At 57.7% G+C, this 25,820-nt stretch overlaps 2 protein-coding genes across 5 annotated transcripts; one reads left to right on the top strand and one right to left on the bottom strand.

Moving 5' to 3' along the window:
* The first annotated feature begins 1,058 nt into the window (after positions 1-1,058).
* Positions 1,059-3,822, top strand: STX10 (syntaxin 10). 2 transcript variants are annotated; one of them, XM_044255381.1, is made up of 8 exons: positions 1,059-1,130; positions 1,382-1,551; positions 1,695-1,789; positions 1,865-1,927; positions 2,831-2,938; positions 3,034-3,140; positions 3,263-3,357; positions 3,444-3,822. In XM_044255381.1, exons 1-8 carry the CDS (start codon positions 1,096-1,098, stop codon positions 3,518-3,520), a joined length of 750 nt encoding a protein of 249 aa, XP_044111316.1. In that variant the 5' UTR covers positions 1,059-1,095; the 3' UTR covers positions 3,521-3,822. The 2 variants fall into 2 exon arrangements, with proteins under 2 accessions (XP_044111316.1, XP_044111317.1); XM_044255382.1 differs by having other exon boundaries at positions 1,073-1,130; positions 3,034-3,136; positions 3,444-3,536.
* A 1,731-nt stretch (positions 3,823-5,553) lies between these two features.
* Positions 5,554-25,786, bottom strand: NACC1 (nucleus accumbens associated 1). Of its 3 annotated transcripts, XM_044254076.1 has the most exons (8): positions 25,678-25,786; positions 24,812-24,904; positions 10,271-11,239; positions 9,994-10,167; positions 9,307-9,412; positions 9,109-9,206; positions 8,254-8,509; positions 5,554-5,742 (listed from the first exon to the last, which is right to left on the bottom strand). In XM_044254076.1, the coding sequence occupies exons 3-8, from the start codon at positions 11,229-11,231 to the stop codon at positions 5,646-5,648; spliced, it is 1,692 nt and encodes a 563-aa protein (XP_044110011.1). In that variant the 5' UTR covers positions 11,232-11,239; positions 24,812-24,904; positions 25,678-25,786; the 3' UTR covers positions 5,554-5,645. The 3 variants fall into 3 exon arrangements, with proteins under 3 accessions (XP_044110011.1, XP_044110009.1, XP_044110012.1); XM_044254074.1 differs by lacking the exons at positions 24,812-24,904; positions 25,678-25,786 and adding an exon at positions 24,422-24,476; XM_044254077.1 differs by lacking the exons at positions 24,812-24,904; positions 25,678-25,786 and adding an exon at positions 24,422-24,476 and having other exon boundaries at positions 5,657-8,509.
* Positions 25,787-25,820: the final 34 nt, after the last annotated feature.

Below are 25,820 nucleotides of genomic sequence, written 5' to 3' on the forward strand. Positions count from 1 at the left end.
TCAACGATCCTGCTACACTAGGGCGACCTGCTGAGGACGCCCCCATCTCCCCCTGCACCACCTCGGCGAATCCACAAGGACATCCCCGGCCCAGGCGCTATCTCAGACTCTGTGCAGCGACTCTGAAGCACAGGGGCACACAGACTCTCCAAGAACTTAAGACATCCCGCCCCGATCTCTCCAGAAACAGACCACGACCCCACTCAGGTGATGGCTCACCTCTGAAAAAAATGCATTTCCGGAGACCCCACACAGAGCGCCTTTGTCACACAGGGGTCAATGTCTCCAGGCATTCCTGGCCCCTCCCCAGATGGAGAACCCACACGCAGAGGACTTCCTTGTACCTACAACCCTCGGAGCCACCACCACACCCCCTCCCGCGACTGCCATCTTCGCACCCAGAAAGACTCCACACCCCAGGAGCATCTCTGGGGCCCCTACTCAGCCATCCCGCCCCAGGTCGATCTCGAGGCTCCCTTCCTCCGTAGGAAAAAAAAAAAAAAAAAAAGAGGAGGGAAGAGCTCAGTAGAGGAGTCCAAAAAGACTTCGCACCTCCCTCCCCGCGGGAGAGTGGGGAGGACCATCATTTCCCTTCCCAATCCTAGGCTGGGGAGATCTCCCAGGTCAGAATCAAGGTGCAGACTCAGCAAGTCTCTGAAGAGGATCTCTGAATCGAACGATCCCTTTCCCCAGCTATAATCTCTGATTTGAGGAAGGTTATTATTCACAATGCCCCAAAGGGAAAAAGGTTGCGCAGCAACAATCCGAAGGACTGGGTCTCGAACTGAGTGATCAGGAGCTCCGATCCCCCAAGCCAGCCAAACGTAACTGGGACTTTGCCGGTGGCGGCGGGGTACGCGAACGCGAAGGCTTCTGTGCCCACAATAAAAATGGCCGAGAGAAGGGCGGAAGTTTCCGCACGTCGGGCCTCCGAAGCCTCTCTTTCTACTCTGGCGTACCCGCTCTCGATGGTGGTACGGATCACGTGACGGGGGCGGGTGTAGTGGCACGTTCCCCACTACTGGGAGGGAACCCGCTACCAAAGCCGGGAGGGGAGGGGGGGGCTCGGCCTCGGGCGGGGGGAGGGGGTGTGACATGTCTTTGGAAGACCCATTTTTTGTTGTCCGAGGGTGAGTGACAGCAATGAAGGAGAGAGGAGGGTGCTCGGGCCCCGTGCTAGCTAGTGCCCGCGTGCCCGCCAGAGCGTGCTAGGCGGTCTGGGCACGGCCGTCAGGGTGCGCCGGCCAGAGGGTTCTAGTGGGAGGGGTACGCAGGAGGGTATCAGGGTATCCTGAGACGCCCCACTCGTTTGGGGGCGCAGTGGCGGGAGGGAGGATCGCCGGCCCCCAGCCATGACCGCTGTGTGTGTCCCGGCCCGCAGGGAGGTGCAGAAGGCGGTGAACACGGCCCGCGGGCTGTACCAGCGCTGGTGCGAGCTCCTGCAAGAGGACGCGGCGGTCGGCCGCGAAGAGCTGGACTGGACGACCAATGAGCTGCGGAATGGCCTTCGCAGCATCGAGTGGGACCTCGAAGACCTGGAGGAGACCATCGATATCCTGGGGGACATTGCAGGGCGTCCTGGGAGAGCCCATTGCTGTGGCAGGGGGCGGCTGGACTCCTGGGAGGAGTTAAGGGCTTGAGGCAGGGACAGGGTTGTGTCTGGTTTTGGCCTTGACTCCTGACTCCGGGTTTACGCATAGTGGAAGCCAACCCAGGAAAGTTCAAGCTCCCAGCCGGAGACCTGCAGGAGAGAAAGGTGTTCGTGGAGCGGATGCGGGAGGCAGTCCAGGTGAGGAGAGTTTCCTGTGGCCTGAGTGCAGGGAGGTTGGGGAGTCTTTACTCACTCATGGCGTCCTCTCCCCAGGATATGAAGGACCATATGGTCAGCCCTGCAGCCATAGCCTTCATGGAGAGGAATAATAGAGAGGTAAGCCATCCAGACCCAATATCTTCACCAGAGCCTCTCAGAGAGACCCTCCCCTTTGAGAGTGATCCTGACCCTTCTGTGTTAGTTCACCTGTCCCCCTTGCGTTGTCTATCCCTTCTGTGTGCATGTCTATCCTCTCTGCATGCACTTATCTCCTGGCTGTCCACCTGCTAGCTCTTTCTGGTTGTGTACAACTGAGCCTTCTCTGTGTATAGAGTCCTTCCTGCCTCCTGGTGTGGGTCTGGATGTCTGTTTCCTTTCTCTTTTTTTTGCTTGGTGTGTTACTGTTTCCAGGATGTATGCCTACTTTTCTGTGTATGTACCCAGGCATCTGAGCGGGAGAACTTGGCCTCTGAATTCCCCGCTGTGGTTGGCTTGCATACCATTTCCCCCCGTGAGTGTGCCTGCTCATGCCTTCTGTGGCCACTCTCCCAGCCGCCTCTGTTGGCACACTTTTTCCTTCTGTGTCATGCGTCCATTCTTTGCATGTTATGAAACCCACCAGTCTCCATCCCACTGTGGGATCTGGGAGGGTGGGGGGCTGAGTTTGGAGCCCCATATCAGAGCCCACATGTTTTCCAGGTGTGCGGCCTGGAGGGTTAAGGTCCAAATTCTTAAATACATCTGTTTATATGATAAATGTTCTCCATGGAATAATTTGGTCAATCCTCATTCCAGCCCCAGGAATTTCCCCCATTTTACAGATGAGGAAACTGAGGCACAGGGAGGTCAAGTGATATGGCCTTGGGGTCACCTTGCTAGTAAGTGGTGGGTCAGGGGAATCCAGGCTATCCCATTCCCAAGACTACCTTCCCAACAACCATCTAGATTTGCCACAGACCTGTGTCTGGCTCTGTTCTGAGTGGCCGCCTCTCCCTGAATCTGTGCCCTGTGCCACCATAGATGCTGACGGGCAAGCCAGCTGCCCAGAAGCCATCCAGTGATCTGCTGGACGCCAGCATGGCCTCAACTGCCTCCCGTTATATTGAGGAGCAGCAGGCCACACAGCAGGTTTGTGTGGGTGGTTGGGGAGCCCGGGGTGGGAGGAGCCTGGACATGGCTCAGGACCCCTTGCTGATAGCAGTTCCCACTCCTTCGATCTGCAGCTGATCTTGGACCAACAGGATCAACAGCTAGAAATGGTGTCTGGGAGCATCCGGGTTCTGAAACACATGTCTGGCCGTGTTGGGGAGGAGCTGGATGAGCAGGGCATGTGAGGCCAGGATCCTGCTGGGGCGGGAGTGGGGGGGGAGGGAGACGGAGCTGGGAACCCTCAGTTGGCTGCACCAGTGTGCCCAGCACTTTTGGGGTTTTACACCATCTTGGTCTCGACAGCATGCTGGATGCCTTCGCTCATGAGATGGACCACACCCAGTCCCGGATGGATGGGGTCCTCAGGAAGATGGCCAAAGTATCCCACATGACGAGTGGTAAGACCCCTTGGGGAGGCAGCTGGCCTGGGGGGTGGCGGGGTGGTACCCCATCCCCCTGTAACCTCTGACCCTTTTGCCCCCAGACCGCCGACAGTGGTGTGCCATTGTGGTGCTGCTGGGGGTGCTTCTTCTGGTTCTTATCCTGCTCTTCTCTCTCTGACCCTGGCCCTCCGGAGGGCGCTGGTCCCTCTAGTGGGGAGAGCTGGCAAGGTCCTGCCCCCACCCTGGGAGAAGGGATTTCTTCCTGGGAAGCTGTCCCAAGGTTCTCATCCAGAGCCAGTGGGACCCTCAGGGCCACAGCCCCTGCCACTGGTCCTGTCTTAAGTGCGCTTAGGAGGTGGTACAGGTAGGGGAACCTCCGATACACCCCTCCCTCTTTCTACTCTGGTGCCCCAAAGCCATTTGCTCCTGTGCCTTCTGCATGTGCCAATTTGGAAATAAAAGCCCAGCCTTTTTTATACACATTTGTGTCCTACGGTGTGTTGATTTGTGGCTCACGAAGTGAGACTCTTGTTTTAAGCGCCCCGCTTGCACACACTGTGGGGCCCAGGCGCGTGCATGTGCGTACGTGTGTGCATGTGCATACGCGCACACACGCCTGTGAGGGATTTCAGTGGTCAGGATTTGTGCGGAAAAGACGATGCCAGTTTATTTCTGGGTTTCACCACTGATAACGTTGAGTAATGCCAACCCTGATTCTTCCTTGACTCAGCAAGTCTTCTGCTTGTTCTGGGCCTATTGCAGGCCAGCCCTTCAACAGAGCTGAGCGGTCGGTTCTGAGGGGCCTCAGTGGCGCCAGGCTCCGTGGCTCACCTGGTCCTGAGGCAGCGTTTGTCAGCTCTGGGGTTTCCGAGCTTGTCTGGGTATAAAAGTATTCCTGTGAGCTGGGAAAACTTTTAAGTGCCGTGAACCTTAGCCAGCATCTCAAGAGGTTCAAATCCCGTGCAGCATGCGGTCAGACATCAGAACCAGGCCTCTCGCTCCCTCATTTACACACCAGGAAGTACTGCCTGTTACGAGAATGTCCTTACATCAGGCTCATCTGTCCGATCATAAAAAGAACCAAATACGTAGATTCCCTTTCTGATACAAACCCACTGATGCTATGGCTTGGGTTTGCTTTCTATAGTTAGTTCCAAGTCTTCCTGGGGTTCAAAGACAGGACTTCTGGAATCAGATGGTGCTTCCACTTACCTGGGGCAGCCTTCCTGTTTAGACTTCCTGTTACCTGAAGTGACTGGTCTTTCTGTTGATGCCACTGGCTCTCAAAACCCTACTTTCTGGCAGCTGGTTGGGGCGGGGAGCTGGTTTTCTTGACACATCCAGGCTTCCTTGGGAACTGAAATCTCCTTTGATCATCTCCCCATGATGTCTGGATGCTCCCCTAATTGGGGAGTAGACAGGCCTGGCCAGGGCAGGGGATGAAGCCTCCTCTCCCAAATTATCTTCTGACTTGACGGGACCCCTAACATTGATGAATAACCTTCCCACGCTACTAGAATTATTTCTGAATCAGGGTACCTTACAGCCCGTGTGTTTTCCATCAGACTTGAGAGGACATTTTGTCCTTCCCTATCCTCAGGACCCACAGCTGTCCAAGGTATTTTAAAGGACACTGGCCGAATCTGACTCGCCATCCCCACTCATGTTCCTTCCGATGCAGGAGTGCATGGGTGCCCTGGCTCAGCCGTGGTGAAGTGGGTGGGTGTGTTCAGGATGCAGATCTGGGACTAGGGGCGTCAAACGGCCACAGAAGGGGAGCGAGCCAGTTGGTCTGTCCTGCAGCCAATTCAACAGAGGCCCTTCTTGGGGGTGACCCCATGGGACCCTGGCACAGGACCTAGAGCCCATGCATGTGCAGAAGAGCTCCAGGGCATCGTCCTATATACACTAGGGTAGCCAGAAGGGTGCTACTTAACAGGCCCCAACATGGGGCTTAAACTCACAATCCCGCAATCACAAGTCCACACTTTTGCGAGCAAGCTGGCCAGGTGCCCCCTTCCAAGGGGCAGCTACTGGCAGCTTGGGTTTGAGCTTCTGAAGGAGGGAAACTGCCCCTCCCCCCTCACACTGAGGTTCCGAGATGCGATGGCTACCACGGCAGTTCCCCAGTGCACACTGAGCCCGCGCGAGCCCCTGTGCGCATCTGTCCCTCCCTGGGCCCCGCCCCCAGAGAGCGGCATGCGGCTGGGCTGTTACAAAGGCGTTTAGTTTATTCTCCTCATCAGTGTCACTGATATTCTCATGGTTCACATTTCCCAGTGCGGCTCCTCTCCTTACAGTAGTTAATGTGCAATCTCACTTACGGGCCCGGGGAGTGGGGGGTCGGCCCAGGGCGGGGAGGCCGTTGGCACTTCACACGGACAGGGCGGGCGGTCTGTCCTGCGTGAAAGAGGCGGGTGAGTGGGCGGCCAGGGGAGGTGAAGGGGGGGGCCCCCACAGTCTTTTTTTTTTTTTTTTTGCGTTGGTTGGTGATTCTCCATTCGTGCTCCTCCCTGGGCTGCCCGGGGTTGGGGGGACCATGCAGCTCAGAGCAGGGCAGGGCAGGGGTGGGGAGAGAAGGAAAAGCAGCAGGCCGCCCAGGAGGTGGGGAGGGCAGGGTGGGAGGGACGCAGGGGTGGCTCCTGGGGTAAGGCACAACCCTGTCTTTGGCTCTCCTGGTGAGGAGTTTCCTCCCCTGCACCCCTGCCACCCCCCCTTCCCTCCCTCTCCCCCCAACTCACAGTCCCCGGGGCCAGGGGCACCTCCTGGGGTCCCTGAAATGAGGGGGCTCTCCCACCCAACCCAGTGCTGCAGGGGCTCGGAGGAGGGACACGGGCAAGCCCCACCCGGGGACAAGGCAGGGAGGGGCTGGGCAGGGGCCTATCCAGGACAAAGGGCTAGGGAGGGAAAAGACCCCAGTCCCAGAGAGCTGGCCCCTGCTAAGGCCTGGAAGGAGGGCAGCGCCTAGGACTCCTTCCTTGTGGGGTCTGGCTGGAGCCCCAGCCGGCCCCTCGGCCTTGGCCGGCCCGGCAGCTTGCCAAGTGACCAGGATATTGTGCTTTGGGATCGATGCTGGGGTAGGATGTCAAGGCCAGGACAAGGGCGTGGGGGAGGTGCGACTAAGGTGCTTGTGCTTTAGCTGGGGCGTCGACTCCCCCCATACACTGGGCCGGCTGAGGGCTAAGGTGCGGGGGCCAGGCCAGGAAAGCAGGGTGCCAGGACACTGGCCAGACCAGACACCCCCACATCCCCACAACAAGTTGTCAGGAGCGACCCCCTTGCAGATCGGTGGGGGCTCCTGGGTGGTGGGGGAGGCCTCCAAGTCAGATTCCAAGGGTCCAGTCAGGGCTGGCCGCCACCCCCCTCTCCCCACTTCCTACAATCCCCCTGGCCTCTGGAAAGGCCGCTGGGAGCAATGGGAGCAATGGGCCGGTCAGATCTGGGAAGAGACAAGAGGCAGTGGGGACAGGGCTAGAGAGGAAAAGGTGAAAATTGTGAAAAAAAGGACACCCAGTGTGGGGGAACAGGGAGTAAAAAAAAAAAAAAAAGAACTCTCCAAAGTTCACATGTAAAATTAAAAAAAAAAAAAAATCCCTCGCACTGGGCGAGGATAGAAAGAGGAATGGTTAGAGAAAATTCTGCAAACTGCTAACAATGGAAGCGGGCCCTGCCTTGTCCCCAGAAGCTGGGCTCAGCCAACGGGCTAAGGCCAGGGCCACCCCTCAAATGGAACCCCGCTGGGGAGCAGCGGAGCAAGGGGGTCCTGGTCAGACCCACAGAGCCCAAGCAGAGGCCTGGCCGAGTCCCAGCCTCAGAACTGCGCACCCACACTCCATACACACGCACGCCTTCACCCTGCCCCCAGCCCCCACCATGTCCTGCCTGTCACGTCCCCCAGGACCGAAGGGGACATCAGACACAGTCCCGTTGGTTTGAAAAATAAAAGGAATCTTATACTTCAATATTTCATTAGCTAAAAAAATGCTTTAAAAATTATGTACAGGGGCTGGGGCCGGGGGCTGGGGTGGGGGAGGGGGGCAAGGGCAGCAGCCCCCCAGCCTGCTCCCCTGACTTCCAGCCCTGGCCCTACTGCCTCTCATATCTTCATTTGTTTAAAAGCAAAAACGTCTACACACACACACACACACACACACACACACACACGCGCGCGCGCGCGCGCGCACACACGCACACACTTCTGCGAGCCCAGGAAACCTCTCATTCTATTCGCAGAGACCCCTGGCCTGCTTCCAAGAGCCCCCCACTTGGGACCTGCCCCTCTCAGGCCCCAGGGGACAGATGGGGGCAAGAGAGGTGGGCGCAGGGTTGGGGGGGGAGGAGAAGGGCGCCGGGCCCGCCACCGCCCACCACCGTAGGTCAATGGTGGAGTTCCTCTGAGCCTGGGTTCCCTCAGCTGTGAAATGGGCAGTCCCCTCCGCCTCGCCTACCCCAGCCCCCAGGTGCAGGGACAGACGAGGGAGTCAGGAAGGCGCTTTTGGAAACATGGAAGCACTGGGAGGTGGTGGCAGGAGGGGTCCTGAGAACCCTGGGGCCCCGGGCCTGGGGAAGGGGCCTTCCTGAGCCCCCCAGGCCGGCCCCTCCCCATACCTGGCCTGGTGAGTGGGGAGACCACTGCTGGAGGTTAGGGGAGGGGGAGCGCAGGCTCCCCAGCGGTGCCCGAGCATGCTAGAGAGGCGGCGCGGAGCTCGCACCGGCTGCCGCCCTCTCCTAGCCCACTCGGATGGTGCTCGGAGGGTGGGATGAGGAGGCAGAGGGGCTGGGAGCATGCAGCGCCCCCCGCGGGTCCTGGGGAGGGACAGACAGTAGCTCGTGACCAAGATGGTGGGTGGGTGTGATGGGGCGGGTGGGGGGAGTGTGACGGCCCCGCGGGGAGGGTCCGGTGGTAGTTACTGGAGGGCCTCAGCCGAGGGGCCGGCCTCGCCGTCGTGGCTGGCCGTCTCGAAGCTGTGCTCCACGCCCATCATGTCCGGCTCTATCTTGCCCGTGTCGCTGATGAAGGTGGTGTAGGCGTCGCCCTCGGCCATGAGCACCTTGAGCTTGGGGATCCAGCTCTTCCGCACGACACGGCGGGCATTGGTGCACATGTCAGCTGCGATGGCGTTCATCTCGCTCTCCTTGAAGTTGGGAGCGAAGTTCTGGCAGTAGTCTGTGAGGGCGGAGCGCACGGCTCAGGCAGAGCGCGGCACTGGCCTCTGACACGGACAACGCTCAGCCACGTTGCACCTTAATACCCCCCACACACATGCATGTGGAACCCCTGAACCCCCCTTCTGAGGTGAGAGAATGGAGGCCCCACAAGCCAGGACGCTAAACCGTACCAGTTGGCCCCATGCCCGAGACCGGCCAGGTATGGGGTCAGAGAGGGTGCCTCAGTGCTCTTGAAAAACCTGGATCATTTGCCAGAATTTAGGAATGGGGAGATTCCAGGTAAAAACCTAGACTTCTCTCCTGAACACGGCTGGGGAGGCTGCTTCATCAGCACCCATGACTACCCAAGGACCCTTCCCCTGCCCCCCACCATCTGACACAGGCTTACCTTCAGTGTCCACCCGCCCCCCCAACACCCCCTGCAACTGTGAAGAAATCTGTAACCCATCCCAATCCTCTTCCTAACAAGTTCAGACTCAGCCTCAGAATCCTTCTTAACACCAATCCCCACCCACCTATCAGGGTCAACAGCGAAGAGGACCATCTGCCTGCCCCAGACCCCACCCCAGCCTGACTCCCAGAAGGCCAGACACTCACACTTGACAGCATGAAGGACGCGACTGTCCAGCGGTTTGCGACTGGGGTTGTTGGAGGAAGAGCGGATGCCGGTGCCACAGCTGTTAGCCAGCGTGTTCCTGAGGTGGGGAGCATGGGTGTGGGGTGGAGTCAGGCCCTCTGCAGTGGGGGGCGGGGGCAGCCGTCCTCCCCTCCATCTGGGCTCTGTGAGGGCCTCACCGGTCAAAGAAGGAAGCCAGGAGGCGCCGCAGCAGGACCTTGTGCCGCGTGCCCGCGCTGACGTGGCAGTTCATGAGCTGCGCCCTCGTGATGTACACATTGGTGCCTGGAGTGGGGAGCAGGAGGGTGGCCGGGGGGCCCCAGACTGCCCCGTTCCCCACTTGGCCAAGCCCTGGCCTGGGCCTGGCCAAGACGCCCCCTGACAACTCGCCCCGGCATGGCCTGGTCAGCGATCAGGAAAGGCCAGCTGGTGGTGCCACTGTCCACGGGGCACCTACAGCGTGCCGAGCCTGCTCGCGCTCGCGTGGCTTCTGCCCACACAGCCACCTGGGCACCAGAAAGAACAGGCAGTGGAAGCTCACACCAAGGCAACCTGACACCAAGAGCCAAGATTCTTAACCACCATGTTAGTCAACCCTCCAACCGCCCCACGGAGCCGCTCATCAGCCTGTGTGGCCAACAGTGCCAGTCAACGCTCATACCAGCCTCTGGTGTGGAAACCTGGAGGCCAGTCTCGGGCACATATAATGCAAAGTGGGGTCAGCCGCCCTAGGGCAGAGCAAGTGGTAGCAGGGGTGGGGTCGGACCCCAAGTCCAGCTAACCACCATCCCACAAGCCACTAGCTCAGAGGACACAGAGGCCTGGGGCGAAGCAGGGAATCTGGGGAGGAAGTGATGCCGGCCCACCTGTCACCAGCTCCAGCTTCTCGGAGGGGTCACCCTCATCGTAGAGCTTGGGGTGACAGCGGTTGCCAATCTGGTTGATGAGCTCAGCCGGGAGAGACGCCAGGTCCTGCCGCACCCGGATGCGATTCCGGGACTCAGGGGCCACCTGCTCAGGGAGGGCCTCCACCTTCTCGGCTTTGGGGGCAGAGAGCAGCATGTGTTGCGGAGGGGGGCTGGCTGCAGGGGGGAGGGGTGTAGGGGCAGGGCAGGGGTGGGGCGGGCAGGGCAGGCGCCTCACCTGTCTGGCCGACATTCATCATGCTGTACATGGTGTACATGTTACAGATCTGCCGGTACTGCTCGTCTGTGCCCTCCTCGCCAGCATCCTCCTCCTCGTCCTCCTCATTGTGGTAGGAACCAGGGCTGTCGCTGGTGTAGGCGCTTGAGGTGCCCGGGCTGGTCCGCTCTGACGTGCTGGGCCCACTCACCACGCCCCCTGCTGCTGCTGCCGCCGCTGTGGCCGCCGGCCCCCCCGCTGGCTGCCCAGTGCTAGCCCCTGCAGCCGCCGCCACCGCCACCCCGGCTGGCTGCGCCGCTGCCACCACTGGGGCCTGCTGGGGTGGCCGGTTGGCAGCCAGGTCCGGCGTGGAGAACTTGGCCATCTTGCGGCTGCCATTGCCACCGCCACTGCTGCCGCTGTCCCACAGCCGCTTGGCCACCGGCGTGCACTGCACGGAGTCCGACTCCTGCTGCTCCGTCTTGACGCGGGACACAAGGGGCAGCGGGGTGCCACAGGCCGGCCAGCTGGATGTCTGGGCCACGGGGCTTTGGGGCTCGGATGATGGGGCCTCCTCGGCGTGCAGACCCTGCGAGTCGCAGCTGGGGGAGCTCACCTTGAGGAAGAACTCAGTGCCCTTCTCCATGATCTCCTGGATCTGTAGGAAGCCGGCCGTGTACATGAGCAGGAACTGGTCACCCACATTCATGCTCAACCGGCCCGTGTAGCAGAAGCTGAGGATCCGCTGGAAGGACTGGGGCTGCACGGCGGCCGGCAGCTCCACCACCGCGCTCCGGCTGCTGTTGAACAGGTCCCGGAAGTAGGAGCTGCTGGCGGCCAGCACCGCCCGGTGGGCTTTAAAGGCATGGCCCTTGACCACCACAGACACGTCACAGTACAGGCCCTGTAGCCGCTGCTCATTCAGACACTCCAGAATGCTGTTACCGAAGTTCGGGATCTCCATCTGCAGGGTCTGGGCCATGGCGGCAGCTGCACAGGGGACAGGGACAGAGACAGAGAGACAGAACGACGGGGTCAGGCAGCACACTCGGTGCCCCCCCGCCACTCACGAAGCTCACGTGCGGCAGGGAGACACGTGGGAGCAGACGTCCACATGGTGGGATTTGCCGTGGTGGGGAGAACTGCCGGCAGCCACCCACGCCATTGGTCCCAGCACAGAATTGCCTCTGTGACAGACTGGCCAATCAGGCATGGCAGCTCCAGGGCCGGGTGGCCACGGCGGCCCCTTCCAGTGGGGGTGTGGGGGCAAAAGCGTACTTACACATGTGTCTTTGAATACTAAATGAGTCAACACAGTGAGAACTCTGTGAGTGTTAGCCATCGCTAGCGCAGCACACACGGGGGAACGCTGACGGGGACTGGCATCGAAACACCAAAGGGTCAGGGGCATCGGGGTCTTCGCACCGTGGCCGCAGTGCTGAGGACATGACCCCCGATCACGTTGGCGGAAGGACTAAGGGAGCACTCAGGGAACTCTGAGGCTGCACGAGGACAGTACCAGTCGGCAGGGAAATGCAAATGCAAACCACAACGAAACACCATTTCGTACCAGCTAGGCTGGAGAGAATCAAAAAGACAGACAACAAGTGTTGGCAAGGAGGAGATCGGAAGCCTCCTACACTGCGGCTGGGAATGTAAAATGGTGCAGTTGCTATGGAAAACAGTCTGGCAGGTCCTCAAGTGATTAAACACGAAATTATCATATGACCCAGCAATTCCATTCCTCAGAATTATACCCAGGAGAAACGAACACCTGTACCCACATAAACACCTGTACGTGAGTGTCTATGGAACCACTCGCAAGCGCCAGAAAGATGGGAACAACCCAAACGACCATCAACTGATGAATGGCTTAAAACAAACAAAACAAACAAAAAACCCAAAAAACCCATGGTCTGGTCATATGATGGAATATTATTCACCCATATAAAAGAACGAAGCGGGGCGCCTGGGTGGCTCAGTGGGTTAAGCCGCTGCCTTCGGCTCAGGTCATGATCTCAGGATCCTGGGATGGAGTCCTGCATCGGGCTCTCTGCTCAGCAGGGAGCCTGCTTCCTCCTCTCTCTCTCTGCCTGCCTCTCTGCCTACTTGTAATCTCTCTCTGTCAAATAAATAAATAAAATCTTTAAAAAAAAAAAATAACGAAGCACTGATACACACCATTCTATGGGCAAACCTTGAAAACATGCTAAAGCAAGAAGGTGGACACAAGAACCGTGTATTATATGATCCCGTTTATGTAAGATGTCCCAAACAGGCAAATCCGGAGCCAAAAAAAGCAGGCTAGTGGCTGCCAGGGGCTAGGTGGGGTGTGGGGTGGCGAGCAGAAGGATGCGGGCATTTCTTCTTGCCGTAACTTAAAATGGTCTAAAATTGTGGTCACGTGCACACAACTCTGGATAATCAATCTTCGAACACCACGGGCTGGAACTGTGTGGGTCCACTTATACACAGAATTTTTTTCAATAGTTCAGGACTGCAAATGTTATTTTCTCTTCCTTGTGATTTTCTCCCCCCTCCCCTTTTCTTTAAAGTAATTTCTACACCCAAGGCGGGGCTCAGACTCACAACTCCAGGATCTAGAGTGTCCTGTTCTACTAACTGAACCCGCCAGCAAATCCACTATTTTCTTAGTAACATTTTTTTCTCTAGCTTAATCACACAGAACACATACATGATACAAAATATGTGTTAATGGTTATCAGTAAGGCTTCTGATCAAAAGTAGGCTGTTAAGTTCAGGGCGGGGGGACTTGAAAGTTGTATATGCACTTTTGACCTTGTGTGCGCACTGGTGGGGGGCGTTAGTGCCCCTAACCCACTCGTCATTCAAGGGTCAACTGTACTGAAAACCATTCAACTATACGCTTTCAATGGAGACCGTGCTACGTGCAACTCAATAAAGCCAAGGAAAGAGAAAAGAAAGAATCCACACTTGCCATGAATGCTGTGGTTCCTTTGAATTTTGAACCTAGTGATCCTACTGCTTATTTACAAAAATAGATAATATTGAGGCGCCCGGGTCGCTCAGTGGGCTAAAGCCTCTGCCTTTGGCTCAGGTCATGATCCCGGGGTCCTGGGATTGAGCCCCACATCGGGGTCTCTGCTCTGTGAGGAGCCTGCTTCCCCTTCTCTCTCTGTCTGCCTCTCTGCCTACTTGTGATCTCTGTCAAAATAAATAAATAAAATCTTCTTAAAAAAAAAAAAAATAATAATATTTCCATGCTCAGAACAGAATCTGCTTGGGATTCTCTCCTTTCCCCCCTCCCCACTCTCCCTTTCTCTAAAATACACAAGAATAAAATTAATCTTTAAAGGAAAAAAAAAAAAAAAAAAAAAGGAGGGATGTCTGAGTAGCTCAGTCAGTTAAGGATCTGCCTTTGGCTCAGGTCACAATCTCAGGGTCCTGGGATGGGCCCCATGTCAGGCTCCCTGCTCAGTGGGGAGAGCCTGCTTCTCCCTCTCTCTCCCTCTGGAAGCCACTCCCCCTGCTTGTGCTCTCTGTCAAATAAATTTAAAAAATAGTAATAATAATTTTTTTAAAAAATAAAAATAAACTAAAAAAATAAAAAGGAACTGTCCGTGACCGTGCGCAGTGAGTACAGGCACCTGTCAAATGTGAACTTCTGCTTCACAGCCTATTCCATCACTGCACATTCCAGCACATTCCAATCCAGAACTGGGCATGTCCAATAGTCTGAGTGCCCTCATAAAAGGGCTCTAAAGGACAATGTGGCTTTACGACTGTACCCATGGTAAAAGCGAGTCCCCTGCAGTTCTATAAAATACAGGAGGCAGTGGTCCTGAATAGGCAGGATGGGTATGAGAAGAATCAGGCTGGTGAGGAGAAAGGAGGAAAGCATGTGTGCAAAGGCCCTGGGGCAGGTACCAACTAGAGACCCCAGCTGTTTCCCCTCATTCCCAGATTAGCTTTCACGCGTCTTTCACATTTTCCACTCACTATTGAGTCCCTCCTGAGCCGCCTCCACAGGCTGAACACTGGGACACAGGGGCCCTACCTGGTACCACTGGACTCAAAATTATGCTGCACAGACTGATAGGCAAGTGCCGGCTCCAGAATCAACTCCCTCCTGGGAGCATGAACTCCAAACCTCTACTTCTCCATTTGGAAACAAATGTTGCTAAGACCAATCCTACCACACAAATTCAGTCTGTCCTCTCGAACTTGCTGCATGTGGTGGAACCCGGAGAGAGACACCAGCAGGCCCCTCCCCTCCCAGCACCCATGCTTCCAAAAAGCTGACCGGTGCCCGGCAGGAAGTTCTCTGAACCCTCTTAGCAAACCTATGGGGCCAATTTCATACTCCCAGTTCTCAGATGGGAAAACTGAGGCCACGGGGAAGCCAAGAACTGTTCCAAGGGTCACTGGTAAGTAAGTAATACGGACAAGATTCTGTGTAGGCACTGAAACTTGTGATTTCCCTTGGGTATGCCCTTTGCCTCCTTGTCATCATCAAAATCACGGTCACTGCCAGAAAAAACAATTTAGGGTCAACGGGGCTAGGCGGAGACAGGGACTCTCCCATCAGAAGACAGCACACTTCTTTCAAGGGCTCAAACTCCGTGCCAGGTGGGCTAGAAGCTGACCCTCTGTGTGGAGACAGGAGAAACTGAGGCACTGAGAGAAGGCAAAGGACAGAATCCAGAGAGCCCACTCTAGGGGACTCGCAGCTCCAACCCAACTCCCAAGGCTGCCAAAATGAAGCTGCTCCAGGTACTGGAGCCCAAGTGACCAGAGTCAAGGAAGTCAAGGGAAAGGTTAGCTCCCATCCCTGAGAGAGACCTCTAGACCCCTCAGCTTGGAAAGCTCATACCGGAAGGGGGAGGACCAAGGCAGGAGAGGCCAACAGTGGAGTCAGAGCAAACCCCTACACCACACCTTGTTTCAGATGCCAATTCGTCCCCTCTGTGCCTTGGTTTGTTCATCTGTAAAATGGGGACTCATTTACCCAATCCACCCCGGTAAACCACAAGGCACGGGGGACAAGCTCTAAAGAAGCCTGGCTGTCCCCACATGCCATGGGGGGGGACACAGGGAGTGATACAACCAGGAAGAGTGCGTCCCCGAGGGGCGGACTGGGAGTGAGGCGCAGCCTGGAGACTCCCAGGAGGCCGGTGTTGGCTTGAGGCTGGGAGTACAGGGGCAACGGGGCTGCTGGGAAGGGTATGGACAGGGGGTGCCTGGCCTGGTGAGGACAAATGTTTCTGAGGGAGCAGGGGGGAGCCTGAAGCAAGGGAGATGCAGGCCCAGACCATCCTGGGGAAAATTCGCAGGAGCAGTGTGGAGAACGGAAACAGGTGAGACACTGAGGGCTGGGCTAGTGGTAGGGGCAGGCGGCAGTGGCAGGGACGGGGAGAGAGAGAACAGTCAGATCTGAGTGCGTGGCTGTGAAGAGGGGGCACCACGGTAAGAATAAATGACTCCAGGGGCGCCTGGGTGGCTCGGTCATTAGGCGTCTGCCTTCGGCTCGGGTTATGATCCCGGGGTCCTAGGATGGACTCCCTGCTTAGTGAGCCTGTTTCTCCCTCTCCCTCTGCTCCCCAAGCTTGTGCACTGTCGGAAAAACAAATAAATAAAAACTCTTCGGGCGGCGAGAGCGCAGTGGAAATAAACGACTCCAATTTGGGACCCGGCAGCTGGTGGGGGCTGCAGGGGGCACTCTGAGGAGTGCTCCCACCTGTGGTCCTCATGCCAGGTGCCGCTGCAGGAGCTGTCCTTGGGGTTCCCTCGGGGGGGGGGGGTGCTAGTACTGCCCCACTGGATAGGTGGGGGCTGAGAGACAGTCCTCCTTCGACGACAGCCAGCCTGCAGGGCCTCACTGGGAAACTGGCACAGGCTGGCCACTCAGAGCAAGCTCAGCCGCAGGAACACTGATGTCCCTGTGGTAACAGGAGGGAACATGCACAGGAAGGGGCCCCCCGAGGGCGACAGCCACTCCACATTCAGGCTGGGATCCCTCAAGCCTTGTGAACCCCAGCACCCAGGGCTTTGAAGCCTTTGGGAGGGGGAGGGAGACAACTGGTACAAAGAACTCAACCAGTCAGTGCCCAGGAACCCCCCCCCGCCCCCACAACAGTGCAAGGGAGTGGGGTGGCAGGTTTTGAGTTGCAGAAACCCTGCCCAGCCCTGCTGCCCCTGCAAGGACAGGGGAAAGCAAGGCCTTGGCTGGTTTCAGCAGCACAGTGACAGGCCACCCCCAGGTTCCCCACCTTCCGCTCATCCCTGGGCAACTACCCCAATCCGGTCCTCTGGACTCCGAAGGAACAGCTGACCTGACTCTGCGTGAAGCCCCTATCCCACACCAGCCCGGGTTGGGGGGCTGGGGCCAGGGAGACGACGACCACAGAGCCCTCATGGGCTCCCAGAAAAAGCAGGTCTAAAGTACCAGGTACCTGGCCTGGGTCAGGGTCACCTGCTACTGATAGAGCCAAGAGTTGGGGGTCTCTAAAGCATCCTACAATTCCGTGCCAAGCAAGCAACTGCACGGCTCTCCCACCCCAGCCAGGCCTTTGGCCAAGCTGTGCACGCTGCCCGGAGTCCCCCTTTGCTCTCACTGCCCACATCCTCCTCTTCCACCCTCCGTCCCCCCCGGCCCTGAGAATTCTCAAGACTAGAGACAGCCCCCTCTGCATGCTCTCCCCACGGCCCATCCAGAGCTCTTATGCTTACCTCTGAGAACACTGAAACCCACTTGATTACAGACTCCCTTAGGGCACAACACCACTCAAATCCTCTCTCAGAAGCTGGCATATTAGCCTGCCCATCTTCTGGGGTCCTCAGACCCCCGCAAGGGAAGGAGCAGCAGCCAGTCCTAAACAGGGCCGAGTGGGCCCTCCTAGCATCATTAGTGTCCTGGTCACAAATATGAGCAGGTCTCCCAGTGCGATGCAAGGGCCCAGCGCACGGTTTCCATGACCTCCCAAGTCACTCAACAAATATTTGCCAAGCGCCTGCCTGGGGCACGAAGAGCCTGGGAGCCTGGGGCACGCCAGGACTGAGACAAGGCCAGCCTCCCAGGGGGAACGTGGCCATACATTCAGATCAACGTGCTGCATACCTGGGCCTCTGATTGTGCCCAGAAGAGGTGACATTAGAGCTGGTATCTGGCGGGGGGCGGGCGAGGGAGCAGATCTAACGAGGCAGTGGTGGAATCGAGCGCAGCCCTCAGTGTCCTGGGAAGTTGTGCAGAGCCCCGAGGGAGAAGCAGGCATGATCCTCCCAGAAACTGAAGGTAAATAAAAGTGGACACTGAGCTCTATCCTTGGTCAACCTCTCTCCTCCCAGGGATCAAACCCAGACTCAGGGCCCTGCTCTGGACCAAACTGTACCCCTCACCCCGATGCATATGTTGAAATGCTAACCCCCAATGTGTCTGTTATTTTGAAATACAGTCTTTAGGGGGTAAATAAGATTAAACAAGGACATAAAAGTGGGGCCCTCGTCTGCTGGGACTGGTGTCCATAGAGAAGAGAGACGTTTCTCTCTCTCTCTGTGAGCATGCGCACCAAGGCCCTGGGGACCTGATCTCGGGCTTCCAGCCCCGACAACCTTGAACAGTGTCTGTTGCCTGAGCCATCCCGTCTGTGGTATTTCTGTCATGGCAGGCTGACTTGAGAGACGCTGGAAGTTCCATCCACTCACGTCCAACTCCCCCACGGAGCCCCGGGCCTGGACTGCCTGTGGATGTCCTAGATACCAACTCCGCCCCAGTCCGCCAGCCGTAGCTTACAGCAGCTCCAGCCCTCCCCGCTCCGGGCAAGACCCTCAGACTCGACCCCAAACTCTTTTAGAACCAGTTTTCACCGCCGGTTCTTGGACGTCCTAGCACACTGTCCTCGAGATGGCCGCAGCTCTTCATGTCCTCCCAAGCCATAAGCTGGCTCGAGCTTCCCAAGACAAATTCTCCCAACCCTGACCCTGGCTTCTCCGGCTTGACCTTTCCTCGCTGGCACTTCCCACTGTCCAGCTACCCAGGTGTCTTCAGCTTTGTGTCACCTCCACCTGCGCGCCGTGCCTGCCTCTGTGGTGACCGCTACCCCTAGACCAGATCGGCACACAACGGGTGCTTAATAGTTGTTTGCGGAATGAAGAATCACTGCAGTTACTACCAACCTCACTCCCTGTTTGGTTCCACTTTAACGTGACTCCCAACAGTGGGCCTCAGCCGAGGTCTCTGAGCTTGGCCTGGAGTGCCATCCACACCACGGGGGGAATCCTCAGGGCCAGCGTGGAGGGGGCTGTGCAGACGGGTGCCCTCCTCTGGCGGCCGCACCAGCTGGGCGGCCTGCAGTCAGGGTTCTGCTCTGGGCTCAGCATGGATTCCCACCAACTGCTCACACTACTGTGGGATCGCGCTTGAACCGGAAGTGCTTGTGTGGCTGGGTGATTCCTGGGAGTGGGGGTGGAAACTGCCAGTGGTTTGGAGAGGGAGCCCCACATTCCCCGGGCAACAGAAGCTAGGGGTACAGGTGTCTGCCACCACCACAGACCACCCTTCCCGCTGATCTTCCAGGGAACCAGTGAGCTGCCCGGGGACATGCAAGCCAATTAAGGGAAACCACCAACTCCAGCAGAAGGACCAAAAGCCCTTGGGAAGCCCCCCACTCCTTCATGTAGCTCAGCATGAGGTCAGAGTAAAGGAGGGGGTGGGGGACACACCCCCCTAGGCTGTTCAAGGAGCCTTCCTGGCCCAGAGCCATTTGGACCCTCTCTAGGAGCTGAACGGTGAGGCAGCTTAAGTAAACATTTGCTAGCGAAGAACAAAGCATTATCTGACTGTACAGATCCCTATGTTGGAATCTTTTAAAAAACTTTGTATGTATTTTTTTGGGGGTAATATCTACACCCAATGTGGAGCCCGAACTCACGACCCCAAGGTTAAGAGTCCTGAGACTCAGAGTCGCATGCTCTTCCAAATGAGCCAGCCAGGGACCACCCCCTTACAGTTGACATTTTTAAAGTATGTGCACATTTAATTCATTTTCCTTTTCTCCAAAAAGCTGCCATTAAATCCACGGCAGGTGACAGGATTGTGACAGGGAGATAGCTCGCAATTAGCATCGCCCCTTCAGTGCGTGGCACCTGGCAAGGGCTCCATGACACTTCTCGCTAGTTTCTGAGGTAGAAATGACTCTTCCCGCCATTTTCTGGGTGAGGAGAGCAAGGCCCAGGATGGCACTGAGGTAGTGTCTGGCTCTTCTCCCAGAGTCCGGTGGTAACAGCAGCTGAGGCTTCCTGACCACGGCCGGCCCATACCCACCTCTCACTCTACATGGTCCCATCACTCCCCAAGGCGTGCAGCCACTGTGACCAGACCCATTTTGTGGACGGGAAAACTGGGGCTCAAAGAGGCCAGAGTCAAGAAGGGAAGCCAAGACAGGCCAACGCGAGATGGGGCTCTCTGTCCTCACTGGCTGTGTCCTCCCCAGAAATGGGGTGTTGGGTGCCCTCTGAGGGCCAGACAGGGTGCTGGTCCTTCTGCTGCTCTGGGAGAGGCCTTCTCCTCCGCCCAGCCTCCCGCAGCCACTCTCCGCCCTTCCTCCCCTCCCTGCCACCTCCCTGGAACCAGCAGTCTGGCCCAGTGCTTCTCCCTCTCGCCGCCCACTCTCTTGCAGCCCTGGGGAATCTGGCCTCTGTCTGCAGCAGCTCCTCAGAGAAGGAGATGGGCAGCAGCCCTCCCCCTCCCCACTGGCCCACCTTCCTGAGTTAACACCCTAATCCCCGCGTGAGCCTTCAGACTTGAAGGACCCAGTGGCAGCAGCCACACCAAGGGTGGTGAAGGGAGCATCAAGCGTGAAGGCCCTGAGGGGACACCTGCGCAGCCCAGGAAGGAGGCTGGCAGGGCTGCTGGGCACGTGGCTGCTGGGCTGGGGCTTGTTGACAGGTGCTGGGAGACCATGCCAGGGCCTCTTGGCAGGGCTTGAGAATCCGAATCCTTTTATCTTACCTGAAGTTCAAAGCTTCCTGCTTAGAATTGTGCTCCCCTTCCTCTACACTGACAGAAAACATTCACCCACAGCAGTACGCGCCCCCGACATCAGTGTTCCCAGCTGTAAAATGGACTGAACGGCGGCACCTGCCACACAAGGCTGTTTCAAGGATTAAACCAGCAAGCAACACGGGTAGACTGATGCTTACCCTGAGACGGGTGCCCAGTAACACCAGCTGTGATTATTAGTTATGTCCCCTTCTGTTTGCCCCCGAAGCCCCTTACAGTCTCAGGCAGCAGCGGAGACATCCTACACCACTTGCAGGCTCCCGGAACCTCATGCCATTTCGTGATAAATTGGGCAGTACTTCCTGGGGGCTCCCCGCCCAGTGCCTTCCCAGTATCATCAAACACCCTGGACACCAAACTCTGCGTTCCTCCTGGTAACAACATAACAAGGATCCCCTGACCTTGGCCCTGCAGCCACTGGGACTGAGCATTCTTTGGGGAGGGGAACCGCCCTGTACGTTTTTTATGCTGCCGAATGGCATCCCTGGGCTCTACACCCACCAGAGGCCAGGACCAGCCCCAGCTGTGACAAATAAAAATGTTTCCAGACATTCCCCAAGCATCCCTTAAGAGGAGGTAGAATGATCCCTGATTGAGAACCACTTCGGCAGACGTATGCCTGCCGGTCCCCACGATCAGAGGAGGAAATGGGAGATGCCAAGGTTACAACCTAGGCCCAGGGTGTCAGGGCCGAGCAAGCGGTGCTAATGGTGGGAGCAGACTGGCCATTAATACCATGTTTGCTCACCTTTGCCCAACCCCTGCTTAGTTCAGAAAACAGAGTCGCTGTCCTCACAGAGGGCTCTCTCGGATCTCTCCAAGGATGCTGAGACCTTCACCGAAGGAGGCAGCACAGCAGAGATGGGACGACAACCACAGCCAAAGACTGGGCCCAGTCTGCAACCACTACGAGACGGGTCCCACTTCACAGCCTCTGCAGCTCCAAAGTCTCTCCAGGGGAAGATGGAGGAATGGCATTCTCAGCCGGGAGACCCAGAAGCAGAGGCAGGAGACGGGCCTGCACGCTCCTGCCGGGCACAACAGACACCAAAGGCCTGGGGCAGGCCCGAAGGGATCAGGGTGATGAGGAGCAGGAAGGACCCAAGACAGGGAACAAAGGCTGTTCAAGCACCGCCGACCTGTCTTCAAGCCTGGGAAAGAGGTTCATCGTCGCCTCCAACACAGGCTCCCTTCTCCATCACTCGCTCTGGCACCGAACCTGATGCACTCCGAGTCAGACCTGGCTGGAGCAACCCCCCACAGGTTCTCCAAGACCGACAGAAACTCAGCCGTCCTCACAGCCTGGCTCAGGCCCCAGACTTTAAAAAGCCTGGATGCAGGCCAAGGGGTATGGACTTTCATCTAGGGGAAGTGGGGAGATCCAGGAGACCCTGAGACTGGGCGCTTTCCTGAAAATGGCACTAAGGGTCTTCATCTCCACACTAGGGTCACCCCTCACTCCTTCCTTATGAGGACAAGATATTTAGAGAACTTAGCAGAAAGCTGGCACGGGCTCAATAAAGGCTTTCAATGTGCTGTCCCCTCTGCCCAGAACGCTCGCTCCTCCCTGCCCCAGCTTCCCCCCACCAGGCTGACTCCTTCTTATTCAGGCAGAGCTCAGTTCTCCCACAAGCCTTCCCTGACCACCCAATTTGAAATTCTCCATGCCCCCCTCCCCACCAGGATGTTATTCAGGACTGCTCCCTTGGCCCCAGCAGGTAGCCAACACCCTAGAGATAGAAAACTGTCCCACAGGTCCTTTTACTTGTAGTACTTGCTATTCTGGCTTTCTCTGACGCCCCAGGTCTGTGTGCCCCTACATCCTCACAGAAAAGTAGCTTCTGAGTGCCTCCTCTAGCTCTAGGCGCAGCTAGGAGCCACTGCCCTCCTCTGCCATCCACACACCCTGGTCAGCAACCCCCCCGCCCCAGCCTCTGTGACCAGAGGTAGCCACCCCCCGCCTCAGGACCCACTCCCGAGCCCCAGAAGCCAACCTAGGCCCAACCAAACAGGGGAAAAGCATCTTTAAGTGGGGCTGCAGCCCAGTTCCTCCCCCTCTCAGAGTCAGGAGGCCAGCCAGGGAGAGGAGGAGAGCAGGGCCCAGGTGGGGTCAGTTCTAGAACTCCAGGGAGACTGGGGGGAAGGCAAGGAATGAGGCTTACAAACCAGGCCTGGGTGATGCCACTTTACCCAGCAGTCTGTGGCTCTTGTCTCAGGGGCTCAAGATCCAAAATCCGTACCCAGAACACAATGGTAACAACTAGCCCAGGGAGAAGGAAAGAAAACTGTGGTGGTCTGACCCAGGACCAAAGAGGGGAAAAGACAACCAGGCAACCAAAGCAAGATGCAGCTCTGGAGCCCGGCCTCATTAACTGCCTCCCCTTGCAGGCCTACAGTGACCCCTGACTTCCTGGCTCCCAGAAGACCGGGGTGGGGTGGGCGGGCGTGAAATGAGATGTGACCAAGCCTCTGAGAAAGAAGCTTCTGCTATTCCAGCCCTCTGGGACACACCAGAGTGTGTGGGACACCCCTCTGTCACAAAGGTACAACCCTATCCCTTGGGATGGGCAAGAGAAAAGGCCTTGGGCACAGAATTCCCACCAGGCAATCCAGAACAGGAGTTCCTCTGGTCATGCTCCTCAGAGGCCAGCCCAGGAGACTGTGGGTTTGAGCTGAGTGCCAGTCAATCCTGGTCTGCCAATGTCTAGCTGGGTGACCTAGGACAAGCCACCCGGAGCCCTCACCTTCCTCCTACCAGGGATAAGACCTAAGCTGACCCAGTGGTGGTGAGCAATCAGTGAGCTCATCCTGGGGCCTGACCCAGGAAGAGCACCCCACAGGCAGAGCCCTGGGACCAGTAGCCCCAAAGGCCTGGGCCAGGGTATAAATACTGGTTTTGATCTCCTCGGAGGCCTGCCTTCACCCCATCAGGAGCATCCAAATACAATGAACAGAGCTTTATAGGCTCATCTCCGGGATGCTGGTGCCTGGGAGGCCATGGTATAAGATGGTGCCTGTGAGGTCCCATCCCTTAGGCTTGAGCCCCAAGGCTCTGCTCACAAAAAGTGAAGTATCCCAAGATACTCAGGTAAGGGCCGTTGGGCTGCCCCTCTGCAAATACATATGCCCGAGCCAGGTGTTCTAGACTTTCTCAAGCTGCCCCCACAAACACCCACCGGGTGGGCCAGCACCTCGGAAAAGCCACCAGAGGCTTGCCCAAAGGGTAGGTCAGAGAGCCAGAGTCTGAGTGGGATGAAGAAAAGAGGAAAAGACCCCAGACCTGGTCCCTGGGAAGAGGTGGCGTGTGCCTTTTGATCACACTAGTTTCTCGGGACGACCCGATTCGCGTTTCGCGGCCACCAGCCCAGCGTAAAGGCGCTGCTTTCCCCCTCTCTCAAAGCTCCTACAGCAGTTCCTCAACCTACCTGATGGCCCCCAGTATCTGGCCTCCCCCCCCCGCCCAACACCTCTCCAAGCCCTAACCTCATTTGACCCCTGCAAACATCTCTGGGATCTCCTATCAGCCCCCACCCGAACTAACTCCGCCCACACCCACCCTGCCCCACTTCCTGGGCTTCTCCTCAGCCGCCCCCAGGCTTGTAACCTGACCCACCCACCTCCTCCGGCGCCCGGACACTACCTGCGAGTCGGCCCCTCCCCGCCCCCCCTCCGGGCCGTTTCCCTCCGACCGCGCCACTCTCCCCTCCTCCCCCACTCCGCCGACCCAAAGCCCGACTCCTCCTTCCCCTCCCCCCAACCCCCGGCCTCCCCGGGCGCCTCCTCACTTTTCCTCCTCGGGCCCTCCAACTTCCCAGGCCTCCCGCACCTGCCCCGGCCCAACCTTGCGCCTCCCCATCGCCGAAAGCGAGGTAGGGGGAGGTCTGGGCCCGATCCCACCACCACCCCCAAACCCCACGGCCCGGCCCGGGACTGGACGCTCAAGGCCGCTAGTAAGGGCCGAGCCTCTCCGCACTCGCCGGTCCGGGGACAGTGCAGGTTGCGGACCCGGCTCCTTTTCTGTCGGAGGAGAGCACCCCCAGCCCTCCCCGCTCAGCCCTCAACCGGCCCTCGGATGCCCTCGGGCCGCCCCGGCGAGACGAGGCCGGAACCGGGCCTGGGGCGAGCCGCCTCACCTGCGCCGTGGCCGCGCTCCGGGGGCTCCCGGCGGGCTCCGCAGCGGCGGCTGGGGCCGGGCCTGGGCCCGGGGCGCGCCCCCCTGCGCCGGGGCCTCGGCCTCCGCCTCCGCGGCCTCCGCGGCCTCCGCCTCAGCAGCAGCGGCAGCCGCGGCGGCCATTCATTGTGGGCCAGGCCGCCCCAGCCGAGCGCCGAGCGAGCGCAAGCCGCGCCGCCGCCGCCGCAACCCGGCCGGGGAGGAGCGGCCGCGGCCCCGCCTCCGCCCCGCCCCCGGCCCCGCCCCCGAGGCGAGGCCAGCTGAGTGCCGAGAGGCTCCCTTCCTCCCATCTCCCTTTTCTCCCTCCATCTCCCGTTTTTTCCCCTTCGCCCTTCACGGTCTCCGCGAGTACCTTGGCTTTTCAGGAGAGTTCGACTCCCGACCCTGCCACTTTCTACTTCCGCGACCCTGGACAAGTCTCTCTGCTTTTCGGAACATTCATTTCCTGTAAAACGAAAACAACAATGAATTCTATTTACTGTGCCAGGCACCGTTTTAGACTCTTTATGGGAATTATCTCGTTTAAACTTAACACTAACATTTTTAAGTCGAAATCATTACACACACACACTTTATAGAAAGGAAGGCACATAGATGAAAAAGACCTGCTCAAGATCACCAGTAGGTACGTGGTGGCATGTGTCAGGAATCAAACCCCGGCTCCAGAATCAACAATAAAAGTTAACGATTTTATGTATATGCCAAGCCAGATTCCGTTCTAGGCATTTAACCTGCACTAACTCGTTTAAAACTCACAACCACCCAGTAGCGAACGTTAAAAACTTCTGTCCATTTTGCAAGTCGGCAAACTTAAGCATAGAGAGGGATAAGAACAAGTTGTGAGGCGAGCTGGGACTGAGAGACCCAGGCAGTGCAGACCACTACGCTCTCCTCCTACCTCAGATAGAACCTACCCAGCAGTTACTACGTAAGAGGGGCTGCTTGGCACAGTTTCCAGGCATTCTGTAGTTCTATATTCTTTGCTCTATATTGGAAGCTAGCATTCTTATTTAGCAGGTAAGGAAAGTGAGGCCCAGAGAGTTTAAGTAACTTCCCAAGACCATGTGGTAGGACTGGGATTCAAACTCAGTAAATCTAACTTCAGAGCCTTAATTGTTCCCGCAGAGTGCCCTGAAATAATGTGCTCACAGCACTCAATACACAGAAGCCGATCCGTAGGTGAATTTCTCCGCTTACCGCCCCCTTTCTGAGCCTCACCTTCCTCATCCGTGAAATGGGGCGAATGATGCGTCCCCCCCCTCCCGGGGGTGCCGAAGTGATTGAGGTTTTCCACACTACTTTCCGAGCTTTCCGCCGTGCATTTTGATCCCGGCCACCCACTGTAGGTAGCATCACTGATT

Source organism: Neovison vison, chromosome 6 (genome assembly GCF_020171115.1).
Source record: "Neovison vison isolate M4711 chromosome 6, ASM_NN_V1, whole genome shotgun sequence".
Classification (NCBI taxonomy): Eukaryota; Metazoa; Chordata; class Mammalia; order Carnivora; family Mustelidae; genus Neogale; species Neogale vison.